General features: G+C 34.2%; 1 protein-coding gene across 1 annotated transcript; it reads left to right on the forward strand.

Annotated features, from left to right (window-relative positions):
- The first annotated feature begins 1709 nt into the window (after nucleotides 1-1709).
- LOC149572733 (putative ferric reduction oxidase 1) lies at nucleotides 1710-23979 on the forward strand. Its single transcript, XM_089813827.1, has 8 exons — nucleotides 1710-2396; nucleotides 4690-4783; nucleotides 5229-5423; nucleotides 9123-9360; nucleotides 20336-20663; nucleotides 21504-21756; nucleotides 22074-22810; nucleotides 23571-23979. Exons 1-8 carry the CDS (start codon nucleotides 2216-2218, stop codon nucleotides 23741-23743), a joined length of 2199 nt encoding a protein of 732 aa, XP_089669953.1. The 5' UTR covers nucleotides 1710-2215; the 3' UTR covers nucleotides 23744-23979.
- Nucleotides 23980-24220: the final 241 nt, after the last annotated feature.

Here is a 24220-nt window from a genome sequence, read left to right on the forward strand (position 1 = left end):
TTTATTACATTATATTTATTCATCAACATCAAATTTATATGTATTACATCTATTTATTATTTACAAATGTACATATTAAATTATATAAATATTATTTTATAATTAAAAATTACTTAATTTTATGAAAATTTTGAAAATACAAAAACCTTCTCTAATTGTGTAAAATTAAAAAATTAGTTTTACTTATAAAATATTTTTATATTTCAATACATTTCATTTTTTCTTATACAAATGTGAGTTTTAATATAAAAATTAAATTCTTAGTTTCATTAATTAAAATATAATATATTTTAATTTTTTATTATAACCATGATTTTATTTTGACTATGTGTTTTATTAATAAAAATAATTATAATTAATTCTCTCTCTCTCTCTCTCTCTCTCACACACACACACACACACACAACTTATGTTGGTATCACTCTATTTTACTATTTATCTCTCTTCCTCTTCCTCCTCTATATTATTTATCCTTTTTTCCTTTGCATATATGTTTATATTGTTATTGTTCTATACTACTATTTATCTCTATCTAATGATTGAAAATAGTGTGACTTCCATTTGATAATCAAGATGAGAATAATACATAGTTGGGAGAGTTTTTTCAACTACTTATGGTTCTCTAGTACCATGCATAACATGCTTAAACATATAATGTGATACTCCAAATGTTTCATCACTCCTTCAAGTTCTATAATTTAAATATTGGTATGAATATCTTTCCTCATTGTACATATTTTAAGTTGTCAATGTAGAAGGTGCAAATTTTTCTAAAGCATATTTATTGATCGTAGTATGATATTAAGTACTTAGTGTCATATCAGGGACTCTGGCCTCTTATTCTTGGGCTTAAATGCCCAAAGATATAATAATATAACACGAGAACTTAACATCAAAATATGAACCATCCTATCAGATCACAAGTGCATTTTTAGGATGAGAATTTAACAACAAAATATGAGCCATCCTATCAAATCGCAAGTGCATTTCTAGACAAAAATTAATGCATTCACAATGTTTATTTAGAATTATTTAACCTTTTTCTCACTCATCTACACCTCTGCAACCATTATGCATTAGGCAAAAACTTTGATGCATTGCGTCTCTTGTTTCATAAATTATCTTAAGTAATAAATGTGTTCAAATAAGAAATATATTTAACTCTATATTTGATTAAAATATCTATATTTGAATAACATTTTACAAATTATAAAAATAAACATCCACTAAAACTAATTGTCTTTTTTTAGTTTTTTAAGTTTATCCACTTGTCACAAATGTGGAAAAGATAAACTTGCAATTAATGCATTCATTAATAGAGGTGGTAAAAAAATGATTGTTTTTAAAAAAAAGTATATCCACTTGTCACAAATGTGGAAAATATAAAGTTGCAATTAATGCATTCATTACTAGAAGTATTGGAAAAAATATTTGTATTTTTGTTGAAGAAAATTGAATTTTTTCATTGCCTTTTTCATCATGAGCCAATACAATTTTATAAAAAAAAACTGTAATTTTCAATTCCAAAAAAACATGCAAATTAATATACCTTTAGAAAACATTAGTATATCTTGAATTTTTTTTTGAAATTTTTAGATCTAATATGGAACCTTTTCCTCCGAAAGGTAGGAACTAATAAGTGAAGTATTAACTAATTACTGAAAAGCGAAACCAGATATGTAGGTTGAGATGGTCTGACAAGTAATATGTCGATTTAAAAAATGGATAAACAAAAACATACCCAAAATTGTTGCTACATGAGGTTTTTATAATTCGAGATCCTTTAAATGTAGTTTTCAAACACCCTAACTAAACATCAGTGACCATGACCCAGCATTGCAACAAGGATGGTAACGGACGAGACTGACTGATATTCCTTTCCCAAAAACCTAGAGAACGTCCATGTCATAAATTTTTATGCAAAGTAAAATCAGACTGGCATACATTGATTCAATGGAGAACGGGGTTTACGCAAGTAGGACAAGTGAAAACGTTGTCACCACCCTTTTCCAACTTGTAAGCAAGGGAAATGGAAGCCTTGTTGTTGATAGGAGAAAAACGTGAAGCACCTCGGGCGTTCACTATATAATGCAGATATCCATGGAGTTATCATTGCTTGATTGCTCTTCAATTTTGATTGGGAGCTTTTTCATTTTTCTTTCTAGCTTTCTCTTTCCGCGATTTTGTCTTGTGTCTGTGAGATTCAATTGGGAAGATGACGAAAGCTTCAAGCAAGCGAAGGGCTGATTTCATTATTATCCATTTGCTGAGATTGGGTATTTCCCTCCTTTTCGTTGGATGGATGGTTATCTGGTTTCTGAGACCAATGAAGTTCTGGGACAAGTCTTGGGCGACTTTCACGAGGAAAACAAATACTTCCTATTTTGGTGTGGTGGGTAAGATTTCATCTTTCTTTTTCTAGGAAAAAACTAGATTATTAATGGCAAGAGATTCTCACAATCCATGAAGTTAGCTGTTATTTTGCATTTCTTGATTTCAGTGTGTAAATGTTTTTCATCGACATTTAGGATCATAGTGTGGATCACGAAGATAGAGAGCATAAAGAAAACATTATTAGTTAATAATGTCCAGAGAACAGTATTAGTTAATCATGTTCACTAGGGGTTGATTTTCTGGAAGAATACTGCTTTTGCTTAGTGGAGGTCTAGCAATGTATGGAGATTTAGCTTATTCCAATAATTTCAACTGACATTATCTCTTCTTTGAAGGTGATATATTTGGTGTTGGAGTTTCTACTACCATGTTAAGAAATTAGCTTATTAGGGTCCGTTTATTTCGTGGAATTGAGCTGGAATTGGAATTTTAGAATACCAAAATTTCCGAATTCCATGTTTGTTTTAAAAAAAATGAAAATGGAATAGGAATTTCTGAATTCTAATATTAACCAAAACGAGCATATGGATCGTTCACCTCAAACACTGGAATTGGAAAAACAATTCCGATTCCACTTTACAGTAAATGAATTTTGATAAAGTTTTCGAAGTTTACATATTGGCCGTTGATAGTTAGTCCACATATTTCTGCCATATCAATGCAATTAACTCAAGCGATTCAAGTATGAGAGACTGTAATGTGACGACCACTCTGTATCCCTGAGCTCACGAAAGGAGTTATCATGGGCGTGGTCCATTACAAATAACCTGGCGAGTGTTCTTCTTTCTGCAGTCCATTCATTTTTGTTTAAAGACTGGAATCAGGTAGCCTTCTATAAGGTGCAGTATAGCACACTCTCGTTTATTCCCAATCCAGAACCACAGCCAACCAACAATTTTGGAAGAAAGCTCTCTTCATATTATTATGGATTGGCAGAACCATGGAATTTTATGCAGCCTTCTTACCACTGGATAATGGAATTTCCATATCTTTCCTGACCAAGTTAAAACGTTATTTGTTTCAGCTTTTGGTATATGTTGAATCATGAATGCAATCAGAGTCCAGTGACATGCAACTTGCAGAAATATTATTTTCTATTCTTAATATTTTGCTCATATTTTACATGAATACCAGTTAGCCGTATATGAATAATGAGGGTCTGAAATTCTAAACATTTAGCTTTCTTATTGTTTCTTTGCAAAGCTTCCATTTAACTCCCCCAAAACTTTCCAATTCCAGAATTATGGAATACACTTCTCACTCGTCTTCGGAAGCAGACAGTTTCAGCCATATTTCAAAATCATTCTCCAGATATAAAACTTCCTGAATTGGTAAATTCCAGTATTTGGTAATCCCAGCATTTGGGGATTCCTCAAAACAAATGGAATTAGAGCAATATGCCAAGGCCACTTCCCACTTTTTGGCAATGCCTAAGCACACTCATGTAATATATTATAGACCCAAACACATTTCATGTTCTCTTCAAGTTCTTCTTTGGGTTTGTTTATCTTCGTTCACTTGGTGTGCTATTGCTCCATTATCACGTGGTTGCTGCTGATGTTGATGCTGATGGTAATGCATGCGGCTTCTTAGAATAGAAGGACTCTTTCCATGGAACTCTGTGACCTCCATCATTTAGGAAAATATTCCAGCGGAACAATTAGCCGTGAAATGTACAGAGCTTCAGAGCAAAATGGGAATTTAAATTAATTAATTGATGTTCTACATAGAGCAGTATGAGGCAAACACCATAGATGGGTTTTTAACCAAAGGTAAAGCACCGATTCACTCAATCTAGGCACTATGACAGTAAATGCATTCATTCATTCACCTTAGGTGATGGCCAAGTAATTACCAGCTTTTTATTTTATTTAACTAGCCAAACGATCTTTAGCTGTACTTTGTAGGACTAGGAAGATACAAGTTCATCAAAATTACAAGTTACTATTCTTTGTCTGAAACAGAGTTTGGCAGCAGAGGTTTTTATTCCCGTCTGTTGCTTGTTCAACTCCCATGCAATAGCCATCTGGGACAAGCCACATTTGTTTTAGGAAACTTTTTGTGTTGTACAAATCAAGTTCTTTAACCAGCTTCATCATCTTATAAGTTTAGTTTTTAACTTGACCTTCTTCATGTTGTAAGAGTTCTTTTTACCTTGACCTTCACAGTTTTTATGTTACTTCAAATAAGCATAACAAATAACAGTAACATGCTGTTTTATCCAACTAGTGGAAGTTCGGAACAATAACCATGCATTATTGGGTTAAGTTTATTTATTATTTTTGGTTTATACAGGTTCAATCAACATCCTGCTTTCAGCTCCTATATTTTTGGTAGCTATTTTGGGGTCCATCTACCTCCACATATCCAGAAACCAGCAAACTATTATGTAAGAATTCAAAACCACTTGTAAAACTTTGGAACTTTTTTTTGTTAGATTTTAAACAACTGAATATAGAGAAATAAAGGTAATCTCAGTCTATTCTCCGGCTTGGGAATATTGACAAAAGGCTTCTTACAAGATATATCATGCATTGCAAAATGAGCAAGCTTACAAACTCATAATTCAATCAGTGATTTAAATAAAGCTGGTGCATGAATATATGAAGGGATAGATAGAATTTTTTTCATAAGATTTTAATGTGGAAATCATTTCATTAAAGTATCTGATTAATTGTACACAGTAAAAGATCTGCTGCAGTTACTCTTCCTCCACTAAATGATATATGTTAAAATAATCAATTTAAGCAACTGTTTGATATATTATATATTTTTATTTATCATACATCATTATTTTATAGTTAAGGGCATAAAAATGTCAATTTCCATTTCAGGCCAAAAAGAAAGAAATGGGCATTTAGCCCATGGACAAATCCAATCATCATAGGAGGACCTCTTGGAACTGTTACTGGTGGTGAAATCATTGTTCTTATCATCTTTCTAGGCTTACTGGTGTGGAGCTTGTACTTTTATATTGTAAATGGTCTGCATGGAGTTAATCAAAGTGAGTTACCGCCAGGGATCAAACTGTAAGTAACTAATCTAGTTGCTTTACATCAAATACTGAATCTCTAAATAATCTAGGTCTTGAAAAATATTGAATGACACTTTAGCTTAGTTCAAGATCCAAAGAAAAAAATGCTTACCGCCTTTATTGATGCATTTCACTTCCTTCACTCTCCTGTTGTAATTATATTACTAGTTCAAATAATGGATACCATGTCATAATCAAGGTTGCTAGTTCTGTCAACAACTAAAAATGGCTGACTAATCTGAAACTTAATGAGACATAAAAACACTACTAAGCTCCATATGAGACAACTGTGTCAGTGACCATGTAGCAGAACAATAAAGCAAGCATTTATTGTTCTTGATTTTAAAGGGAATTGTACTGATTTATGCAACACTCACCTATGGATAGGTAAGCATATCAAAACAGACAATGCACTGGGACTTGTCTCCTTTTCGAAAATAAATACCTACACATTTTTTCTTCATATCAAATTTAAAAGCTTAATGAGTCATACAAATGAGATGTCTACCTAGTATTTTCCTCCCTTCTCTGTTTCCTTCATTTCCATTCATTTACTCTAGCAATTAGAAATCATCCTTGTATTGCTTAGCCCTAGTAGATAATTCCCACAGTTGGAATTTTAAAATGTGCCCTTTAAAAACAATGAGAACAGCATTCTCGTGCAAAGATTCCTTCACCTTGTAATTCACAATGGTGACCCCTACCAAATGAAAGTCCAGCCAATTGTTCCATTGAAAGCTTTTGGGAGTGGCTATAGAAGGAAAAGGTTGAAATGTTTTGTGCCAGTTTACGAAACTATAATCCGATCATCAGTTGTTTGAATTTCCTTATCATTTTATGCCACTTTTCCATATTTTCTTGAATCCTTGTTAGTTTACAGTAGAATTTTATGATATAGATAACTGTAATGCAGATCCACACATTCCTTTCAACTTTTTGTAACCCCGTGAAATGATATTCATTTTCTAGTTTCTTTCCTTCTTGCTTTTCTCTTTTGTCTGTGTGGTGGAAAAGAGAGGTGGCAGTTGGAACATCATTTGCTATTGCTTTATCTAGTACTGAATTTTTTAGCAATGTTGTCATCTTTGAGAGATCCATTCCATCAAGAGAAAAAGATCTAGTATCTCTTCTCTTGCACCTGTTTTCAAAGGGTCAAAATCTTTTCTGAAGATCTCATTCTAGACATGATATTGTTTCCTTAGTCCATCCTTAAGGTGTCATGTTCAAGGGGCTAACTCCTGCCCTTCATACAAGACCCAATTTTTAGAAAATCTAAAAATTCCTTAACTGCAGGGTATATCAGTTCTTGAAGATTTTGTGAACATTTTACAGTCCATGGCAAAGCAGAAGAGGAGCCAACAACATGAAATGACAACCTCCTATCATATGGTAGAGATTCAGTGGAAAGAGGTTGGCTGCAGATTTTTAAGCACAGTAGCTGAACTTTGGTCAAACAACTGGATAGAAAATCTCAGAATTGAAGCCAGCTTAAGCATGCCAGACAGGAGAATCTACATGTCGTTCATATGAAAATATATTTCATATCCAGACCTGCAAGGTCCAGCTTGTTCTCAAACTTCATCGTGAGGTGGTAACATGAAGGGTTGAATTTTTTTAAACTTAAAAAATAATATAGGTCAAGTGAAAAATACTCTACCCAAAGAGCTTTGCGTTGTGAGAATCAATGGTATAGTTATTATCTCAGGACCTAATAGAATTTCATTATCTATACTTATATTCATGAATAATGAGTTGCCGATTTCACAGTCTTAGATTGACAACCCCTTTCTTGTCTGTCTAATGCAAAGTAGCCTAAAAAAGGCTTTAAACCTCCATTAAAATCCATGCATCAAATGCATTTAGACATAGAATGTACATTGTAATGAAACGGCTTAGCTTAAAATCTAATAAGCAGTATAATGTAAACTAATCCATCACAATAATCTAAAGCTTTTAAATTTAGCCATCTCTCTCCTTATCAAGTTTATTCTCTGGCTGACAAGTCTAATTGTTCCTTTGGTGGGGTTATATAATCTCATTCCTCATTATTGCAACCAACAAGAACAACCAAATAAGTAGTTGTCTGCCAGCGAATGGGACAGATTTTGCTAACATGTCAGCATTGCCAAGTTTATACCAACACATAAGAGTTGATTTTAAAGCATTGAAATGTTAAGGAGTAATTAACAGTTGCAGTATGAGCTCTATCTTACATGGATCGAGCTCAAGATGTGAGCATAGAAAGTATATAATATCATGAAGTATGAGCACAGTAGGTAATTATAGGAATTTCATGATTATTAACCAAATGCTACAAATTCAGCATAAGATATGCCATCACAAGTGGAAAATACCAATCTCCACTTTTATTCGATTGCATTTCTATTGTGTGTAGAAGAGGAATATAATGCTTTTTGAATCCCCACATTTCACTATCCTCTATGCTTCTTAGCTACACCGTATAATTGTCAATCTGATACTTTGATCAAAGCTCAGCTACTAAGTCTCAAAAATATAGAGACAATCTCAATCTGCTGAGTGTCCATATGGTTGGGTTGCAGTCCCAAATATTGATTGTATTTGCAAATATTTCCTAGCAAAAGATCAAGTATGAATCTTTACCACATTACTGTGTTATTCTACTGTTTTGTTTTAGCAACTGACAGCTTATTAGTGACATACTGTTTTATCAACAGAATAAAATATGAATACTTTTCATCACACAATTTGTCCCACTACTTCATCTAACCTGAATTAGAAAGGAAAGATTAAGAATATGCTAATTTGATATTTTAGGGACATGCCTTTGGGATCAATAGCTTGAGAAAAAGAATGCCATTACAACACTGTCAAATATATCATTTCTAATACATCAGATAAATTGCATTAAATTCATATGCACATTTAAGCCAGTCAAAGTTCATTTTCCATGGAAAATGCAGTTCCTTGTCATCTACCATATTGAAGCAAGGATCATGGTTATTCATGCATGTGCAAACCACAGTACAGTAACATTCTTAGAAGATTAATTTCTGAAGCCTCTTATGTTCCTTGGTGACTAGTCCTTTGGTGCACACAGATGCAAGATCTACAGCAAATGGCAAGGATGGTTTTATTTTTAATGTTATGACAATGAGCTTGAGACTGCTGCTTCTGTGATGATACTGAAACCTTAGTCTGTCTTAACATGTAAGCAATTTCTTCTATATACTATATTTTTTACAGTTGCTAATACCATAAGTCAACTGTTACTACTAGCAGCTGTAACCTCTTAATGTTAAGAATTCAAATTTCAAAAGCTTCAATTTTGGTGTACTGTTATTCACGGAATCCAGAAGATTCACATTTGTTCTTAAGGAAATTTGACTTTAGGCAATGAATATGAATGTCCTAGGAAATTATAATGCTAGGGACTACGTGCTAACTTTAAAGATTTCTCCTTTTAAAGACAGTTTTTTCTCTTCTTTTGTAATTGCTTCCTATTTGGAGGCGTAGAATATTCTGTATCTCTCCATCAATTTGTGTCCCTTTCTGACAGGGAATCAAATTTGAATACATCACTGATTCAATTAATGTCCATTTCTACCCACAGCTCACACATTTTAAGATGTTAAGCTCATCTTAGCTTTCATAATTGCAACTTATTGAGGTTGCAAAAAGAGAATTTTAAATTAGCTTACATAATTTTTTGCAGGTGGGAAATACAGTGTGCTATTATTTCAGGTCGTCTTGGATTAGTTGGAACCCTATGTCTGGCTTTCCTCTTCTTCCCAGTTACTCGTGGATCGGTCCTGTTGCAACTTCTCAACACTTCATTTGAACTTTCAGTGAAGTATCACATTTGGATAGCTCATCTAACAATGGCGATCTTTACAGCTCATGGGATGTCCTTTCTGTTGATATGGGGAGCTACACATGAACTTCCTGCCAAGGTACTTACATAACCCCTATATACAGGATTATAACTGGCTGTGCTACCAATTACTTTTGTGGTATATCAGTTATCTTATACAAGGGATTCAATCAAAAGGCTGGACCTTGTGATTCTTGTTAGATATGGAAATCAAAGTTTCTAAGATTTAAAATTGGTTTTCTATTGATTGAAAATGTCCTCAAAAGATTGAATGAAGAAGGAAGGCTTTTATAGTTGTGGTATTTTATGGTATATGCCAAAATCTTACTCATAGTTGTCAGAATGACTGACACATAAGACTTGGTTTACAAACATGCCTCTTTCTTAGACGTGTCCAATGGTGTTAGCATATTATGTCTAGTTCTTCCATGAAGCAATATCAAATTATTAACAAGCATGACTATAAAAATGAAGAGTGATGAGATTCCATTAATAATAAAGCTCAATAGCCAGATTCTGGGCAAGACAGAGAGTCAAATATAATTGATTCCATCAGACTTAACAAAGGAGTTGGAAGATCACTAAAAATTTTCCTTCTACTTTAATGCATCAAAATTAACACAGAATTAATGTTAAAATTTGTTTTCAATAGAAATATGTAAATCATGAAAAAATATGTAAAAAACAAGTATGCTTTGTGAAATCTGTCTATTTTTAACTTTAAACTCTTTCATCACTGTGAACTGACACTCTAGAAAAGCAATATTAGGAAATGAAGAAATAATGTATTATGCATTTATATGTAACCGATTCTGTTTGATCTTTAAACTTAATACGTTTCTCAAGAACTTTTCCTACCAATTTTAGCTTCTTGAGTTATTTGGACTTGTACAGCCATAGACTTAGCTTGTATTGTTGAGTAGGAGCTGAGTTCAGATACCATACATAAAATTAGCAATTATAGATAAAAATAGTAGGATTAAACCAAAACTGAGATCATTGTTTTATCCTTCTAAACTCTAGAACATTGATACATGGGAATGCATCAAAAAAGCCCGAGACACATTATCCCGTCTCCTCCTCCAAAATAAGTACTCCTGACCTCACCCTCACCAACATGCCAATTTTCAATTAAAAAAAAAAATGAGATATAATAAAAATATATAAACAATCTCATTCCTAAAGGCCTGTTTCACAAATTGAAGAAGAGATAAATTTCCAAAATGGAACCAAAACAATCAGAATATTTTTCTTGAAGAGTACCAACAAACTAGAGACAGAAGCAAAAACTGATAGCAGTAGAGAAGGATTTTCTATTTCAATTTTTAATGAATGTTCTACACCAGTTGTGTTTCAGGTATTGATTTGCTAATGATAAATATAGAATTTAATTCACTTTTGTGATTTCTTACTTTTCTTGTATTTTGTAGTGATTGATTATTAATAATCACACATTTTTATCCAGAATGCATTACTTTAATGTCCCATTTTGGGATTGCCCTAAAGTCACAGTTCAATTAAAGAAAGAAATCTAATATAGTTAAAACTTTTCCAATCGAAATGTTTTAATCATGACAAATCCTGTTTTACATCTTGCAATCATGTTAGACAATATTGGGAATATAATTTATAAAATCGACTATTTCTACGAGGGTTAAGGATCAAATAACATATAACAGTAAATATATCAATAATTATCTTAATCCATTTAGATAAATCATGTAAATCAATAGTCCATGTTTAAAGTTCAACCACTACAAGGCTTGAATTAGGAAGCATGATACAGTGCCCAACGCATCACTCACATTAAGAACAAGGGTGGTTACCACACTACCCTTGGCCCACGTGGCAGGATGCCATCCATCCAACATGGCATGGTCGACCTGGTGGGGAGTTTGTCTCTGCCCTCCCAATTTGTGTCACATTATTCACCCACCTAGGACTGTGACCTCTCTTGATTCAATTCCAAGTTCAAACAAACAATTATTGTAGAGGTTAGAGAAGATACCACAATTTGGTGCCTAAAATATTCCTCTTATCTAAGCCCAAGGGAAGATTTGAAGTTTTGAAGCAACTAATTCAGCCCCCCTCTTATTTGCCTTTTGCCTTATTTCCTACAAGATGTTTTTGTTTTATTTGTAGACTTTTGAAAAGGATGAGAATGTGCATTCCTAGCTGCTTCGTTTGCTTGTTTTTTCTCTTGAGTATATTTGTTCACAACATGGTTTGGAAGAAGGATTTTAGTTAGCACTCCATTAACTCTTGACTTTATTGTAAAAAAATTAATGCCTTTTGAGAAATAAAGCCAATTCCTCTTTGCAATGGCTTCAAATCCACACAAAACCTCCTCCACCCCACATTGGTTGAACCATTTTCACATATTTCCATAGTGGAGAAGTTTGGCCCATTTTGAAGTAGTAGTTTCTGGTGCTAGAAACACTTGCGATTCTACGTGTTTCATGGGAAATGCTGTATCATGGCCATTCCTATGGCAGATAGAGAGCTTTCATGAGTTACTCCTTTCTTACAGAAATCCATTCCTACATACCTCTCTAAAAATGCTGTGATAGGTTTAATCTGACAGGCTAGAAATGGCTTGCATATCTACAATGTATAAAATGCTGCATCATGGGCTCGAGTTTTCTTCTTAGAACCTTACTTGTGGAGGAGCCATCTACATCATGCAATATAGTCTTATAGAGTTTCATGAGGCTAGTTTGTGGCTTTCTCATGTTCCTCCTATTTAGAATATGAACACAAATTAGGTTGTGGCTACTTCCCCATGTGGTGTGATTTTATCCTATATGCCAATTGCAAGCACATCCCAAACATGCATGTTAAACCTAATCCTACACTAAATTGGAGTTTACAGCTATTTTATTATACACCCCATGCTAGTTTAGCTATCAACTCAAGTTCCTCTCCCTATGAAAGAACACAATTCGCAGAGTGAAGCATTTAGCCTCTACACCATCTTTGGACGAAAATAAAATTGATCAAAGATATAAAATGAACCTTCTTGATAACTATTAAAGAGATGGGATATGAAGGTACATTTAACTAATCACGCCTTCAATTATTCTATGTCAAATGTCTTTCCAGTGAGAACCATACATGCTTCCAACCTAACAGAGGTAATGAAGGGATAATTTTGTATTGGAAGATATTATAGGTAACACCATGAAGGAGGTGTCTATTTTTCACATTCCAGTTGCGCAATTTTCACTTGGCCATAATGACTTAAACTTCAAATTCTTGGTGATAGGTATTTTCAGAAGTAAGAAAGAGAGTGGTGACACGTTGTGTGAACCATAAATATAGAAATGTCATTTTGGGCAGTATTCAGTATCAGAAGGATATTACTCTGTAGGCAGAAGGATTTTACTTTTCCAAGCTATGGAAAGTATGGTTTCCAAGAAGTAGGCCTGTATTTGCCTGACCTAGGAGGATATGGGATTTATTGTAGGCAAGATTTTGTTAAATGGATTTTCTGTGAAGGTTTTGGTTTTCATCCACAAATCTATGCAAGTTATTATCTACTAAAAGCACTATCATGTTTACAACATGGGAAGATACTAATAAGCTTAGTTACCAATTCGGGTGTGGATCCAGATGCAAATGCAAGAATCGGGTGTGTGAGTTGTTTTGGGGGAGATGCTGATGCATTTGGATGCATATGTGTGTGTATATACATTTATATTTTAAAAATCTCTATATGTATCATGTATAACAGTACATGCAAAAGAATGAAAGAAATATATAAATTAAAACATTTTGATTTGATAGTATGCTACTTCACTAATATATATTCAAATTGAAACTCAAAAATTCAATAGGTCTATAAGATTATAAACCATATCATATATGCCTATGTTCATGATTCCAAGGCAAATCATAAAATTATCACAATTACAAAATCAAAATACAGTTCAATGTTCATCAATCTGAATCAGAATCATATGGATTCGCATAAAAATCTTCATCATCACTAACTCTTCCAACTGCTGCAAGTTCAAGATCATTTGAACCAAGAACAAACCCACTTGTGCTAGATGCACCATGTGTCATGATGTTATCAGCATCATTATCAGTGATTGTAGTAAGATTTTGAATCGTTGCATCCAAGTTTGCACACTCAGGTTCTACATCCCAAAGCTTGGCTGCCCCCTCATAGTGTTCCTCCTTACATGACAAAAGATGTAAGTTGGTATGAATGTAAACCAAGTCTTCAATGTTTTTAGAGCCCAACTGGTTACTCTTCATTGAGTGGATTAAGGGGTATGTACTCCAATTACATTCAACAGCAGAAGAACTTGCAACTTGGACAATACTTGCAATTACAAAATTAAAGTAAAACATAAAAATGAAAAGCAATTTAGAGAATTGTAGAATAAAAGTGGTTACAAAAAACAATCAAAACTTACTTGTGAGAGGATTTTGATTGCAAGAGTTGTAGATGCTTAAATGGTTGACCATATAGGTACCACCATGTGATAGCTTCCATATTACATAGGTCATTTATTGCAATAGTACTAAGTTTTGCTCCAGAAGAAAATAAGCCATATTTTCTCCTAACTTTTTTGTGATTTTCATCATCTAGGAAGATTCTTGAAAAATCTTTGTAGCACCATCTAGTAACTTCTTCATCTGCATATGGTGCTACTACTTCTGGCATAGCAAGTACTTCCTCGCTATAGTACCTTGGAGATAAGGCATATGCAAGGAGGTACAATGGGATAGTCATCTTTTGCAAACGAGATGAATGATTGTTTCTAGTTGATTGCATAAGGCTTCACATTGTACGCAGTCATTCTCATGTGTTTGAACTTTATATAGAAACCTTTACCTTCAATACCATTGTATCCATGCCATCAAAGCCATCCCCCAAACAAAGGCTGATCTTTATTGGCAAAGCAAAGCATAGTCATGATAGGGTTCGTGAAATCTAATATAAATTGCATGTGAGGCCATCAATTGTCATCCAAGATCAATGTCTTGATCTTTTGTGCCCTCTTTGAATTTGAAGCCTTCTATATACCCCACTGGCTAGAAATAACCATTTGGCTTAATGCCCCTTGCACCTTGACAAGTTGTCTCATAACAATAGTATGAGATGCAAATTGGGTTTCAATGACCTAAGTAAGTTAATTATAACAATATGTCAATAAATATTAAGCAAAGTTATATGCAATTTGATAATTGAAAATGACATAAAATTTATTCAATTTAAATAAATAAATAAAATTTAGAAATTACAATTTACCTTCAACAACTTCAATTTAGAGCATGATCTAAATATCGACTGTGACATGTGATGGTTCATCACAAACATTTGTATCTCCTCTTCTTGGTAAATTTGCTTCACCCAATCTACTTGAGTGCTAATTTGTTGCATGACCAAATCTTGGAGTGTATAGTGCATGGTGTCCAAAAGATATCGTCATATCGACCCTCAACTAAGACACCTGCACCCCTACAATTTGTGACATTGTCTGTTATCACCTGGACCACATTCTCACTACCCACCATCTCTATGGCCTCAATGAGAAATTTGGAAATGAATTGTGAATCTTTCACATCCCCTCCACAATCAGCTGCCTTAAAAAAAACATTGCCCCTTTGGGTGAAACTACAATCACATTAATTAATGGTTAGTTTTTTGTATCTCCTCGTCTATTCGAAACAATAGTAACACCTGAAGTTTTCGATGAATTTCTAATTGGGTGAATAGTTTTCTCTACATGAGTCTTCTCTTTTTGCAATAGAATGGTACACACCTTTTCATATTCAGGACTTGTCTAATCAGCTAGTGCTTTATTTATGGCTGTCACCATTTCCTTCCAATATGGTGATCTCACCAGGTTGAAAGGAAGACCATTGGCATATAAGGAACATGCAAAAGGTTGATCAACAAGCTCTCTTGCTTCCATTTTAAATGTAGTGTCCAATGGACCTCTTTTGCTGGAAATATTTTCTACTTCTTCCTCTTCCACTACTGGTATAGGTACTTGCAAGAATGGGTGTTTGGAGGGTACAATTGGTTCCTTGGGTAATTGCATTGTTTTCTTTGAGGATGGAGGTTGACAAATTTTTTTTTATATCTTATAACCAAATTATCAGCAGCTTCTTGTTAATTTACAAATGAGTCTATTTGTGCATTTAGCCAATCCCTTCCTATTTGTGCCTTTGCACATTGCAAATCCTTTACCAGCAAGGCCCATAAAATGAAGTTTGACCTAGGAATATGAACTATTAAATGCTTTGCATTTGTTTGACAATAATTACACTTCCAAAGATAGGAGCCACCTCCTACTACTTGTGATACTCTTGTAGTATGTCTCCATAAAGGAGGTCCTATGTCATATTGAAATTATTGGCTCCTTGCCCTCCACTGAACTTTGACTATTGGTGGCAGCCATTCTTGTGCGATACAATCTAATTTCTTGCTGTAATAAGAAATTTAAATTATAAAAAAGACCATGAATGTTGAGCATACAAGTGCAAAAAAATGATACAAATTTACTAAAATAAATAGCTATACTTGTTTCTTTATTTCTTAAATATTTTTTTAAAAAATTGTAAAATTTCTTTACAAACTTGAAACAATTCATCAAAATCTCAAAAAAATATCATTGAAGGACTCGACAATGGGATCAAATGCTTACCGTAGATGTTTAATACTTCTTTGTGGAAGCTATCTCTTGCTTTGCGAATGATCCATTTTGAAAATAATTGCCTCACCTTCGAAATGCTAAAATGGAGACCAAACGAGAAGAGACTAGCTGCAAACAAAATGACATGAACAGTGGCTGAATGGCCTCTTTTAGGGACGTTTAAGGGTTTAGGACCAAAATTGAGAATAAAAAAATCATATTTGCACATGTCAAATTCATTTTCTAAGTTTCAAGAAGTGACTTTTTGGCCATTTTTGGCCATCAGAGCATGCTGAGGCTTTTGGAAGCACGCAGATGCTTGTGGGTGCCATCAGGATGCAGCCTCTAGGCCTCCGGAAGCATGTCTCCAAGATGCCTGGAGACGTGCTTCTGGATGTTTGGAGGCCGCATTTGGATGGCACCCACAGGACTTTCACCTCCAGATCGGCATTCAGATGCATCTGCTTCCGCTTCTAGAGGCAGGAAGCTCACACTAGTAACTAGGGATTTAAGGTATTCGGAGATGTTGTTCTTGTCATTTGTAAACTTTCTGATTTGATCATCTCATACATTTTTGAGGCTGGAAGATCTTATTTATCTTATCAAAAACAAAAAAGATAGCTCTCTTGCATTTGTTATAGCAATCCTTGCTTATTTCCATTAGGATGAACATTAATGTCATATAATTTGTCATTTGGGAAGTGTTTCTAAGCTGAATGTCAGAGCTCTTATTTTTCTTAAAAGATCTTCTTTTACAGAACGAGGGAAATTTTTGCATTGTGCTGAATATTTTCCTGATTGTATCTGTTCAAGGAAGATCATAAAATTGCAGAGTCAATTGGATGTAGTTCTGAATTATCATTTATGTTTAACCTGCAGGCTGGTAGTATTGTTGCTCTGATACCAATTGCTATGGCCCCTTTTGGGATTGCACTATATTCACAGTTCAATTAGAGCAAGAAATGTAATATAGTTAGAACTATAACTTTACCAATTAAATACGTTTTATGATATATTCTGGTTTAGATCCTGCAATCATATTGGAAGCATAATTAAAAAATCCAAGTATTTCTACAAGAGCTGAGGGTCATATAACATATAACTGAATATTTATTAATAATCATAAATCATGTAATACTAGTTGTTTTTTATAATTCAACCATAACAGGGGTTGAATGAGGTAAGTGTGATAGGGTGTCCAAAGCCTCTGTCGCACTAAGCCCAAGGACAGACTCAACACCCACCCTGGCCCACGTGTCAGAATGCCATCCACACAAGATGGAGTGGTCTGACTGGTGGGGAGCTTGTCTCTGCCCTCCCAATTTGTATTACCTCATTCACCTGCCTATGATTGTGACATTCAATTCCAGTAATCAACCATTATGGGAGCTAAAGAGGAAACCACAATAGGGCACCCAAAATCTTCCTCTTATCTAAGCCCATGGGTGGGATACAACTCCCCCCTTGGTTCACATGTGGCAGGATGTCATCCATCCAACATGGGGTGGCCTACTTAGAAGGGAGAATCATATTTGCTCACCCTCATATTTCTTTCCTTACTTTACATAATTTCTTTTGTGAAAATAAATAAAATTAGGAATAGAATTTCATATTATTGCCTGTACAAAATATACGTATTAAATATACTACCCTAGTGCATGCCACAATATTTTACTATATTGCCCAAATTGCTGATTAAGAATGCAGGTTCTTATAATAGAGATTATCTGCTCTGAATTCCTTTCTCTTTTACGATGTTCCTTGATTTTTGATCTTTTGTGGATGTCTTCTACAAATGAGACTTCCTTTTATTCTCTCCACAATGGAAAAGGTCATACCCTTATGTCTTAAAAGAATACACCTATTTGCAATTTCTGCCCTTTTAAAGAGTCCCAACTCTTCCTCTTAACTGCAGGCCTGAACCTTAGTTATATTTTATTTAAATATCTCTTGTCGTAGGAAATCGCTGCCTTTTGATATGTTCTTTACTTTATAACCTGATTTCTCTATGGATTTCTAACATTTTATATTTATTTAATTTTCCTAAGTTGGAATTTTTCGATGGTTGTGACCATGATTAATAATGCAGAGTTTCCTCCTAACAGGGCAGGGACATGGCAGTTACATTTTATGGACTCTGGAAAATTGATACCAATGATTACTTCTATTAATTTTTAAAATAATTTTAACTTTTTACAAATTCTTATGTCATTGAATATATTTGTGCTTGACCCCCTTAGCTGAGTACTCTGATTCCACTTCACATCCATGGTGCTTTAACAGCCTCCCCATGTGCTACTAATATACATGCTACACATCGCATTCATAAGTGACCAAAACCCAAGGGGTAAAACAGCTATAAATCTCCATTAAAATATATCAATTGTCCAACTAACATGATAAGCTTTAGATCATTCTTTCAAAGTTTGCTAGCAGAGTTAAAACACCCTCCTAAAATATAGCTTTGAGTAAGTTTACCAAACATATCTTTCTTAGCCCCTTTAACATTTAATTCCTCTTGAACCACCAAAAGGTTCAAGACTTGAAAATGAGCTATGAAGATTGGCATGAATTATTCCCTATGACGATATGATGTAAAGGAAATGGTGCTTGTAACATTATCCAAAAATAATAATCAAAATGCTTGAGCTTTGAATTGCCAAGATTTATAAATCAATCAAATGACAGGGGCTCTTGAGGGGAGACAATGAACTTGTAGAAATTGATATGACTGTATTTGACACAAACTCTTATGAAAATCCATAGATACTATTTGCAACAGTTGCATTATTCACAAGAAAGAGTTGCTTATTACAGGTTCATCTTGTCTGAACCGCCTTTGCTAACTAGATCTATTCTAGTTTAGGAAATACAGATTGTAAGTGCTATCCGTGTCGGGGTTATAAATAGACTTTCCACTCTGAATTCCAAAACTTGATGCATACAGACTGTATTGTAATGCATGATGAGTTCAATAAATTGAAAATTAAATGGTTAACAAATATTACCTATTGTTTTGTCATTCCAGAGGATTAAATTTTTTCCAATTTCTATTGCAGGCCTTGGAACTGTCTCTAAACAGGGCAATAAGATCTAATTTACTTGTTAATACAAGAAACAATATTCTTGATAGTCTATTTCTGTCTTATCTAATAATTCCTTGTATCTAGCAGAATTTCTGTAAAGATCAAACAATAAAAATCATGAATAAAGTCCAATAGAATTGTAAGCAGTACCTCTAACTCCTATCATACTGGCCTCATCAATCATCTGACAGGTCCAAGCTCAAAAGCATTAGGTCCAATAGCTTGCAGGATGGTATAATGACTGTATCCATCCGGTTTCAACTTGTGAGGATGATGGGTTTTGAATGTGTAGTTGTCCAAATTAAGCCATGTTGTTTTGCCCATGTGGAATTTATGCATAACCCATTTTTGAAATTGTAGAAGCTTTGGTTTATGTGTCTTGAGAAAAATATCGTTGGATAGTGGAACATAGAGGTAGTAGATACTTCCACAAAGGTCATGACACTATCTTGCTTCTATTTTTGTTTGGTGGATAGAGTAGAGATGTGTTCATAATGTGTAAGGGTGGGTTAAAAACTATAAGCGTAGTTGTCCAAATTAAGCCATATTGTTTTTCCCATGTGGAATTTACATGACCCATTTTTAAATTGCAGAAGCTTTAGTTTACATGTCTAGAAAAAAAATATCCTTGGATATTGGAACATTGAGGTATTAGATACTTCCACAAAGGTCATGGGACTATCTTGCTTCTATTTGTGTTTGGTGGATAGAGTAGAGATTTGTTCATAATGTGTAAGGGGGGGTTAAAAACTATAAGAAAACTCTTCTAGGGTCAGAAAGTTGTCATTTTGGCTGCTGTGGAGGAACTTGTCCATTGTTTGATATCAATATATTGACAATTGTTCTTTGGCCATCTGTCTGATAATAGGAAAGTGTAAATGTCTAATTAGAATCTTCACAAACACTTAAAGTTTCAAGAATGACCCGGGTACAACATGGTGAGATATATATTCATATTATATATATATCCTAGATCCACATAACTTCATTCCAATTGCACCATTGCATCACTTTCAGATTGAATAGGAATGCCTTAATAGTAGCTAAGACATTTCCATACATATATTATTCCAAAAGCAACCTCAATGATATGTGTAGGACTATAAAAGTTCTAATTTTTGAATAATTGTGCACATAGATACACCGCAAACATTTATCCTGATATACAAGAGCTGTTCAAATCAAAATATAATGTTGACTTCATCAAGAATACGCAACATCATATTTGTGTCATATCCAAATTCAGTCTTTAATAATTAATTGTGAACATGGCACTGAGAAAACATTGGTAACAAAGGTTTCTTCTGATGTGCAGCTGTTATCCTGGACTGAAACAGGATTTTCAAATATAGCTGGAGAGATTGCTTTGTCAGCAGGCCTGATAATTTGGTTGACATCGATAAAACCCATCAGACAACGTTTCTTTGAATTCTTCTACTACACTCACCACCTGTATTTGATATTCATCGTCTTCTTTGCACTACACGTTGGAGACATGGCATTCTCTCTTGCACTACCTGGAATTTTCCTTTTTCTTCTTGACCGTTATCTCCGGTTTCTCCAGTCACAAAAAACTGTACATGTTATATATGCCAGAAAACTGTCTTCAAGCATTGTACAACTGGCTATTGCAAAGCACCCAAGTAAGTATACATGCCTTATTAAACTCAATTTGTTTATGTACAAATAAAAACAGGTGGACTTTGAGTGGAAAAGATACAAATAAAACAACGTTTAGTTTCAATTTATATTTATCTTGCATAAGCACTTTTATTCACGAACCAAATCATTTTAGGGCTCACAGATTGCAAAGTAAGGAATCCATTATTCTGTGTTTCTATGAACTGAGTTACGTGCATTTATATCAGATTTTCATTCACATCGAACTATGTTCTTCTAACAAAATGTTTAAGCATATTTGAAGATATTTTATACCCCCTTGAACCTTAGGAGAAGTTTGCTGGTCATTCATTTAACTTATGTTGATTATTTTCACATCATTTGACAAAAGGCTCATTCAGACATTTTAAGATAGTTTTTGAAAAGCTGTCAGAGTATTCGTATGTCTATTTTCAACTTTTGACATTTTTAAAGGATTTTGAGATTGTTTCTCGTCTTTATATTTTTGTTCTGCGTTAACTGTCATTACAGGTTTGTCCAATTCTTTAGGGAATAAGGTAGAGTTTCAATCTGATCTTTAAATGTTTTCTGATTATTGGGAGACCAAGGATGGTTAGGAACTTTCTGATATTGTTCTGTTTGAAGTTTTGATCTGCCAGTAAATGTAATCGCCAGCCACAATTTACAATTTCATTTACATACCTAAAACTTATAATTTTGTATACCTTATTTATACAACATTTTATTGTCATATACATATGAATATGAGAAGATCAACAAGTCTACTATGGAAACACAAGTTAAGTACATACAATGTAAATGAGTCAAGACACTCTTCGACTAAGCAACTTCTATACATGCAGGACTGGTGTACAACCCTATGAGTGTTATTCTTTTGAACCTTCCTTTTATATCACGTTCAGAATGGCATCCTTTCAGCATTGTTTCTACTTCAAGCATTGACTCAGACCAATTCTCTATACTAATCAAGTGCCAACGAGGATGGACCAAAAAGCTTGACGACTTCATGGAATGTATAAACTCTGTGGAGAGACCTTCACATCTTCAAGCAGCTATTGAAGGTCCTTATGGTCCAGCTTCTAGTGACTTCTTAAGGTATCAAATTATCTGTTCAGTTTTATTATTATATGGTAAGACTGTTAGATTATCATGGTGAGAAAACATAAGCTGCAGCATATATTATATTGTGCATATATTTGGGCATTAGTCGACTTAAATCAAGACACAAGATATGCTTAAAAGGTGCTGATACAGTTAAAAGCCTTGATAACTCCTACAATTAGTTACTCAAGAGGGAATACTATAACTTGACCAGGGACCATTACAATTTTTTTCAAAAATGTTGAAAATACGCCTTATTCATCCAACATAATATGTAAAATATGTAATCTCAATTATGTTCGTCTGTGCAGGTATGAAGCATTGGTACTGATCGGTGGAGGGAGTGGAATAGCCCCACTGCTGAGCATTTTATCAGAAACATTGCATCGGCATAACATTAACAATGGAAACCATGTTCCTAGGGAAGTCCTACTCATATACTCAGTCAAAAAAGCTGAAGATCTGTGTGTCCTAAATCTAATATCTCCCTCAACTATCTGTCCAAATTATTCTAGGCTGGTGAAAGTAGAGGTGCAAGCATATGTAACTCAGGCAGAAACCCCAGATACTGAAATGGGAAAGCTGGATGTAGAGGGAATACCTTCACCTACTGAAATATTTTTTAACAATGACCACAGCAAAGGAGGAAAAATCTCCAAGGCAGATACGTGTATGGGTTCTCTACATTCTATAACAAGCACAAACAATACTTTATGGCATGCAGCAATAATTGCTTCTGCATTGTTAGGATATCTTATATTGAGCATCGTACTAAATCACTTCTATATATACCCATTGGATAACAACACTTACACTGTGTTCCCGTGGTGGGCCAGAGGACTTATAACATTTATGTGCATGAGTTTGGGGATTGTGATCTTTGGAGGCTTAGTTTATATGGTTTGGAAAAGAGTTCAAACCAAGAAAGTCCACAAGTCAACACAGGAGATGTATGAGATGCAGTCAAGAGGCAATATAGGGGAGCAGCAAAGTGACACCATTTTAAGTGGATGCAGTATCCATTATCATCAACGGCCTAATCTTCAAGGTAACTTCATTTCTTGTGTAATAAAAAAAGATTTTGTCCCTTATGGATCTGCTGTGGAAATCATGGAAGGATGCCACCCGATTGTTTGTTCACCATCTATAACTAAGCAAAGCGACTAACTGTGCCGAAACTTGGACTAGGGGCAATTCAAAATTTTATACTGGGCTTACATGGGTCTAGCACTAAGCTATAAAGAATTCATGAAACACACAATATATTTTATATTTTATATTTTTAAATTTTATCTATCTAAAAATGTCAGAAAAGTGCAAAACCATACATGCTTTCTAATTTCTAGTAGAAAAGGAGGAGTTTCCATTGCAAGTCAAATTGTGATATTGCTATTAGGATTCAACCATGTAGTTTTTGTGTCAAATTCAATGATCCATGTTTCATGAGTAATGGTTCACAAGAGCCCATCTCTCATGAGAATGAATGGAACACTGAGCATTCATTGCACTCACTGACCCATGAATGGAACACCTGGATGCAATGAGTGCGAAGTGTTCCATTCACTCTCATGAGAGATGGGCTCTTCTGAACCACTACTCATGAAACATGGGCTAATGTGTTTGACCCAATAACTACACAGTTGAATCCTGATAGCAATATCACAAGTATCTAGTACTACAGGTGTTGCATACCTTTGTTTTTGTATCCACTGTTTTATATGGCTCTATTATGAACTAAAACATTCTTGTAGTTTGCTTGACCCAAATACTTATAATTCTTCTTTGTGATTGGCATGTCAAATTGGAAGACATCATTGGAAAATTTGGTTTGGAAATGGATGGAAAAACTGTGGGTGTTATAGTGTGTGGACCAGAAAGTATGCAGGAAAGTGTAGCATCAGCCTGCAGGAGTCACACTTCCTTACCGGGTTTCAAATCCTCTGCTGCACTGGATTTTCACTCCATCAGTTACACTCTCTAGTCAAGTCTTCTCACAAGATTTGAAGTCCTGCCCGCTTTTCTTTCTCAAATGCACCTGTGTATGCAAAAAAAAATTATACGTTGAACATTCACCATACTTCATGAATTTGCCTATATCATGTCCAATAATTCATAGACCCCACACAGTATTTTCCTCTTTACCAATCTCTGTAGTTTGCCTGAGTACTATGTAACTTTTATATAATGAATTTAATAAGAATGATATACTTTGAGCCATTCTGGAGGTTTTAACTTTTTTCTTTGTTTAACTTTTCCTTATGGTATCAGCTGAGCATTCTCACAAATGTATGGAGAACTAAAAATAAAAAGAAATTTCAAGATTATGGAAGATTTTGGATGATGTCAAAATACTAAGAATAGGTGCCAATTATTTGGATAAATATGTAATAAATTTTTATGTTCAGAGCATTAGAAAAAAATTAAACACATAAACAAGGGACATGGATCTCCTTTCCCT

Source organism: Cupressus sempervirens, chromosome 2 (assembly GCF_028749045.1).
Source record: "Cupressus sempervirens isolate cs-2001-9-10 chromosome 2, ASM2874904v1, whole genome shotgun sequence".
NCBI classification, from domain to species: domain Eukaryota; kingdom Viridiplantae; phylum Streptophyta; class Pinopsida; order Cupressales; family Cupressaceae; genus Cupressus; species Cupressus sempervirens.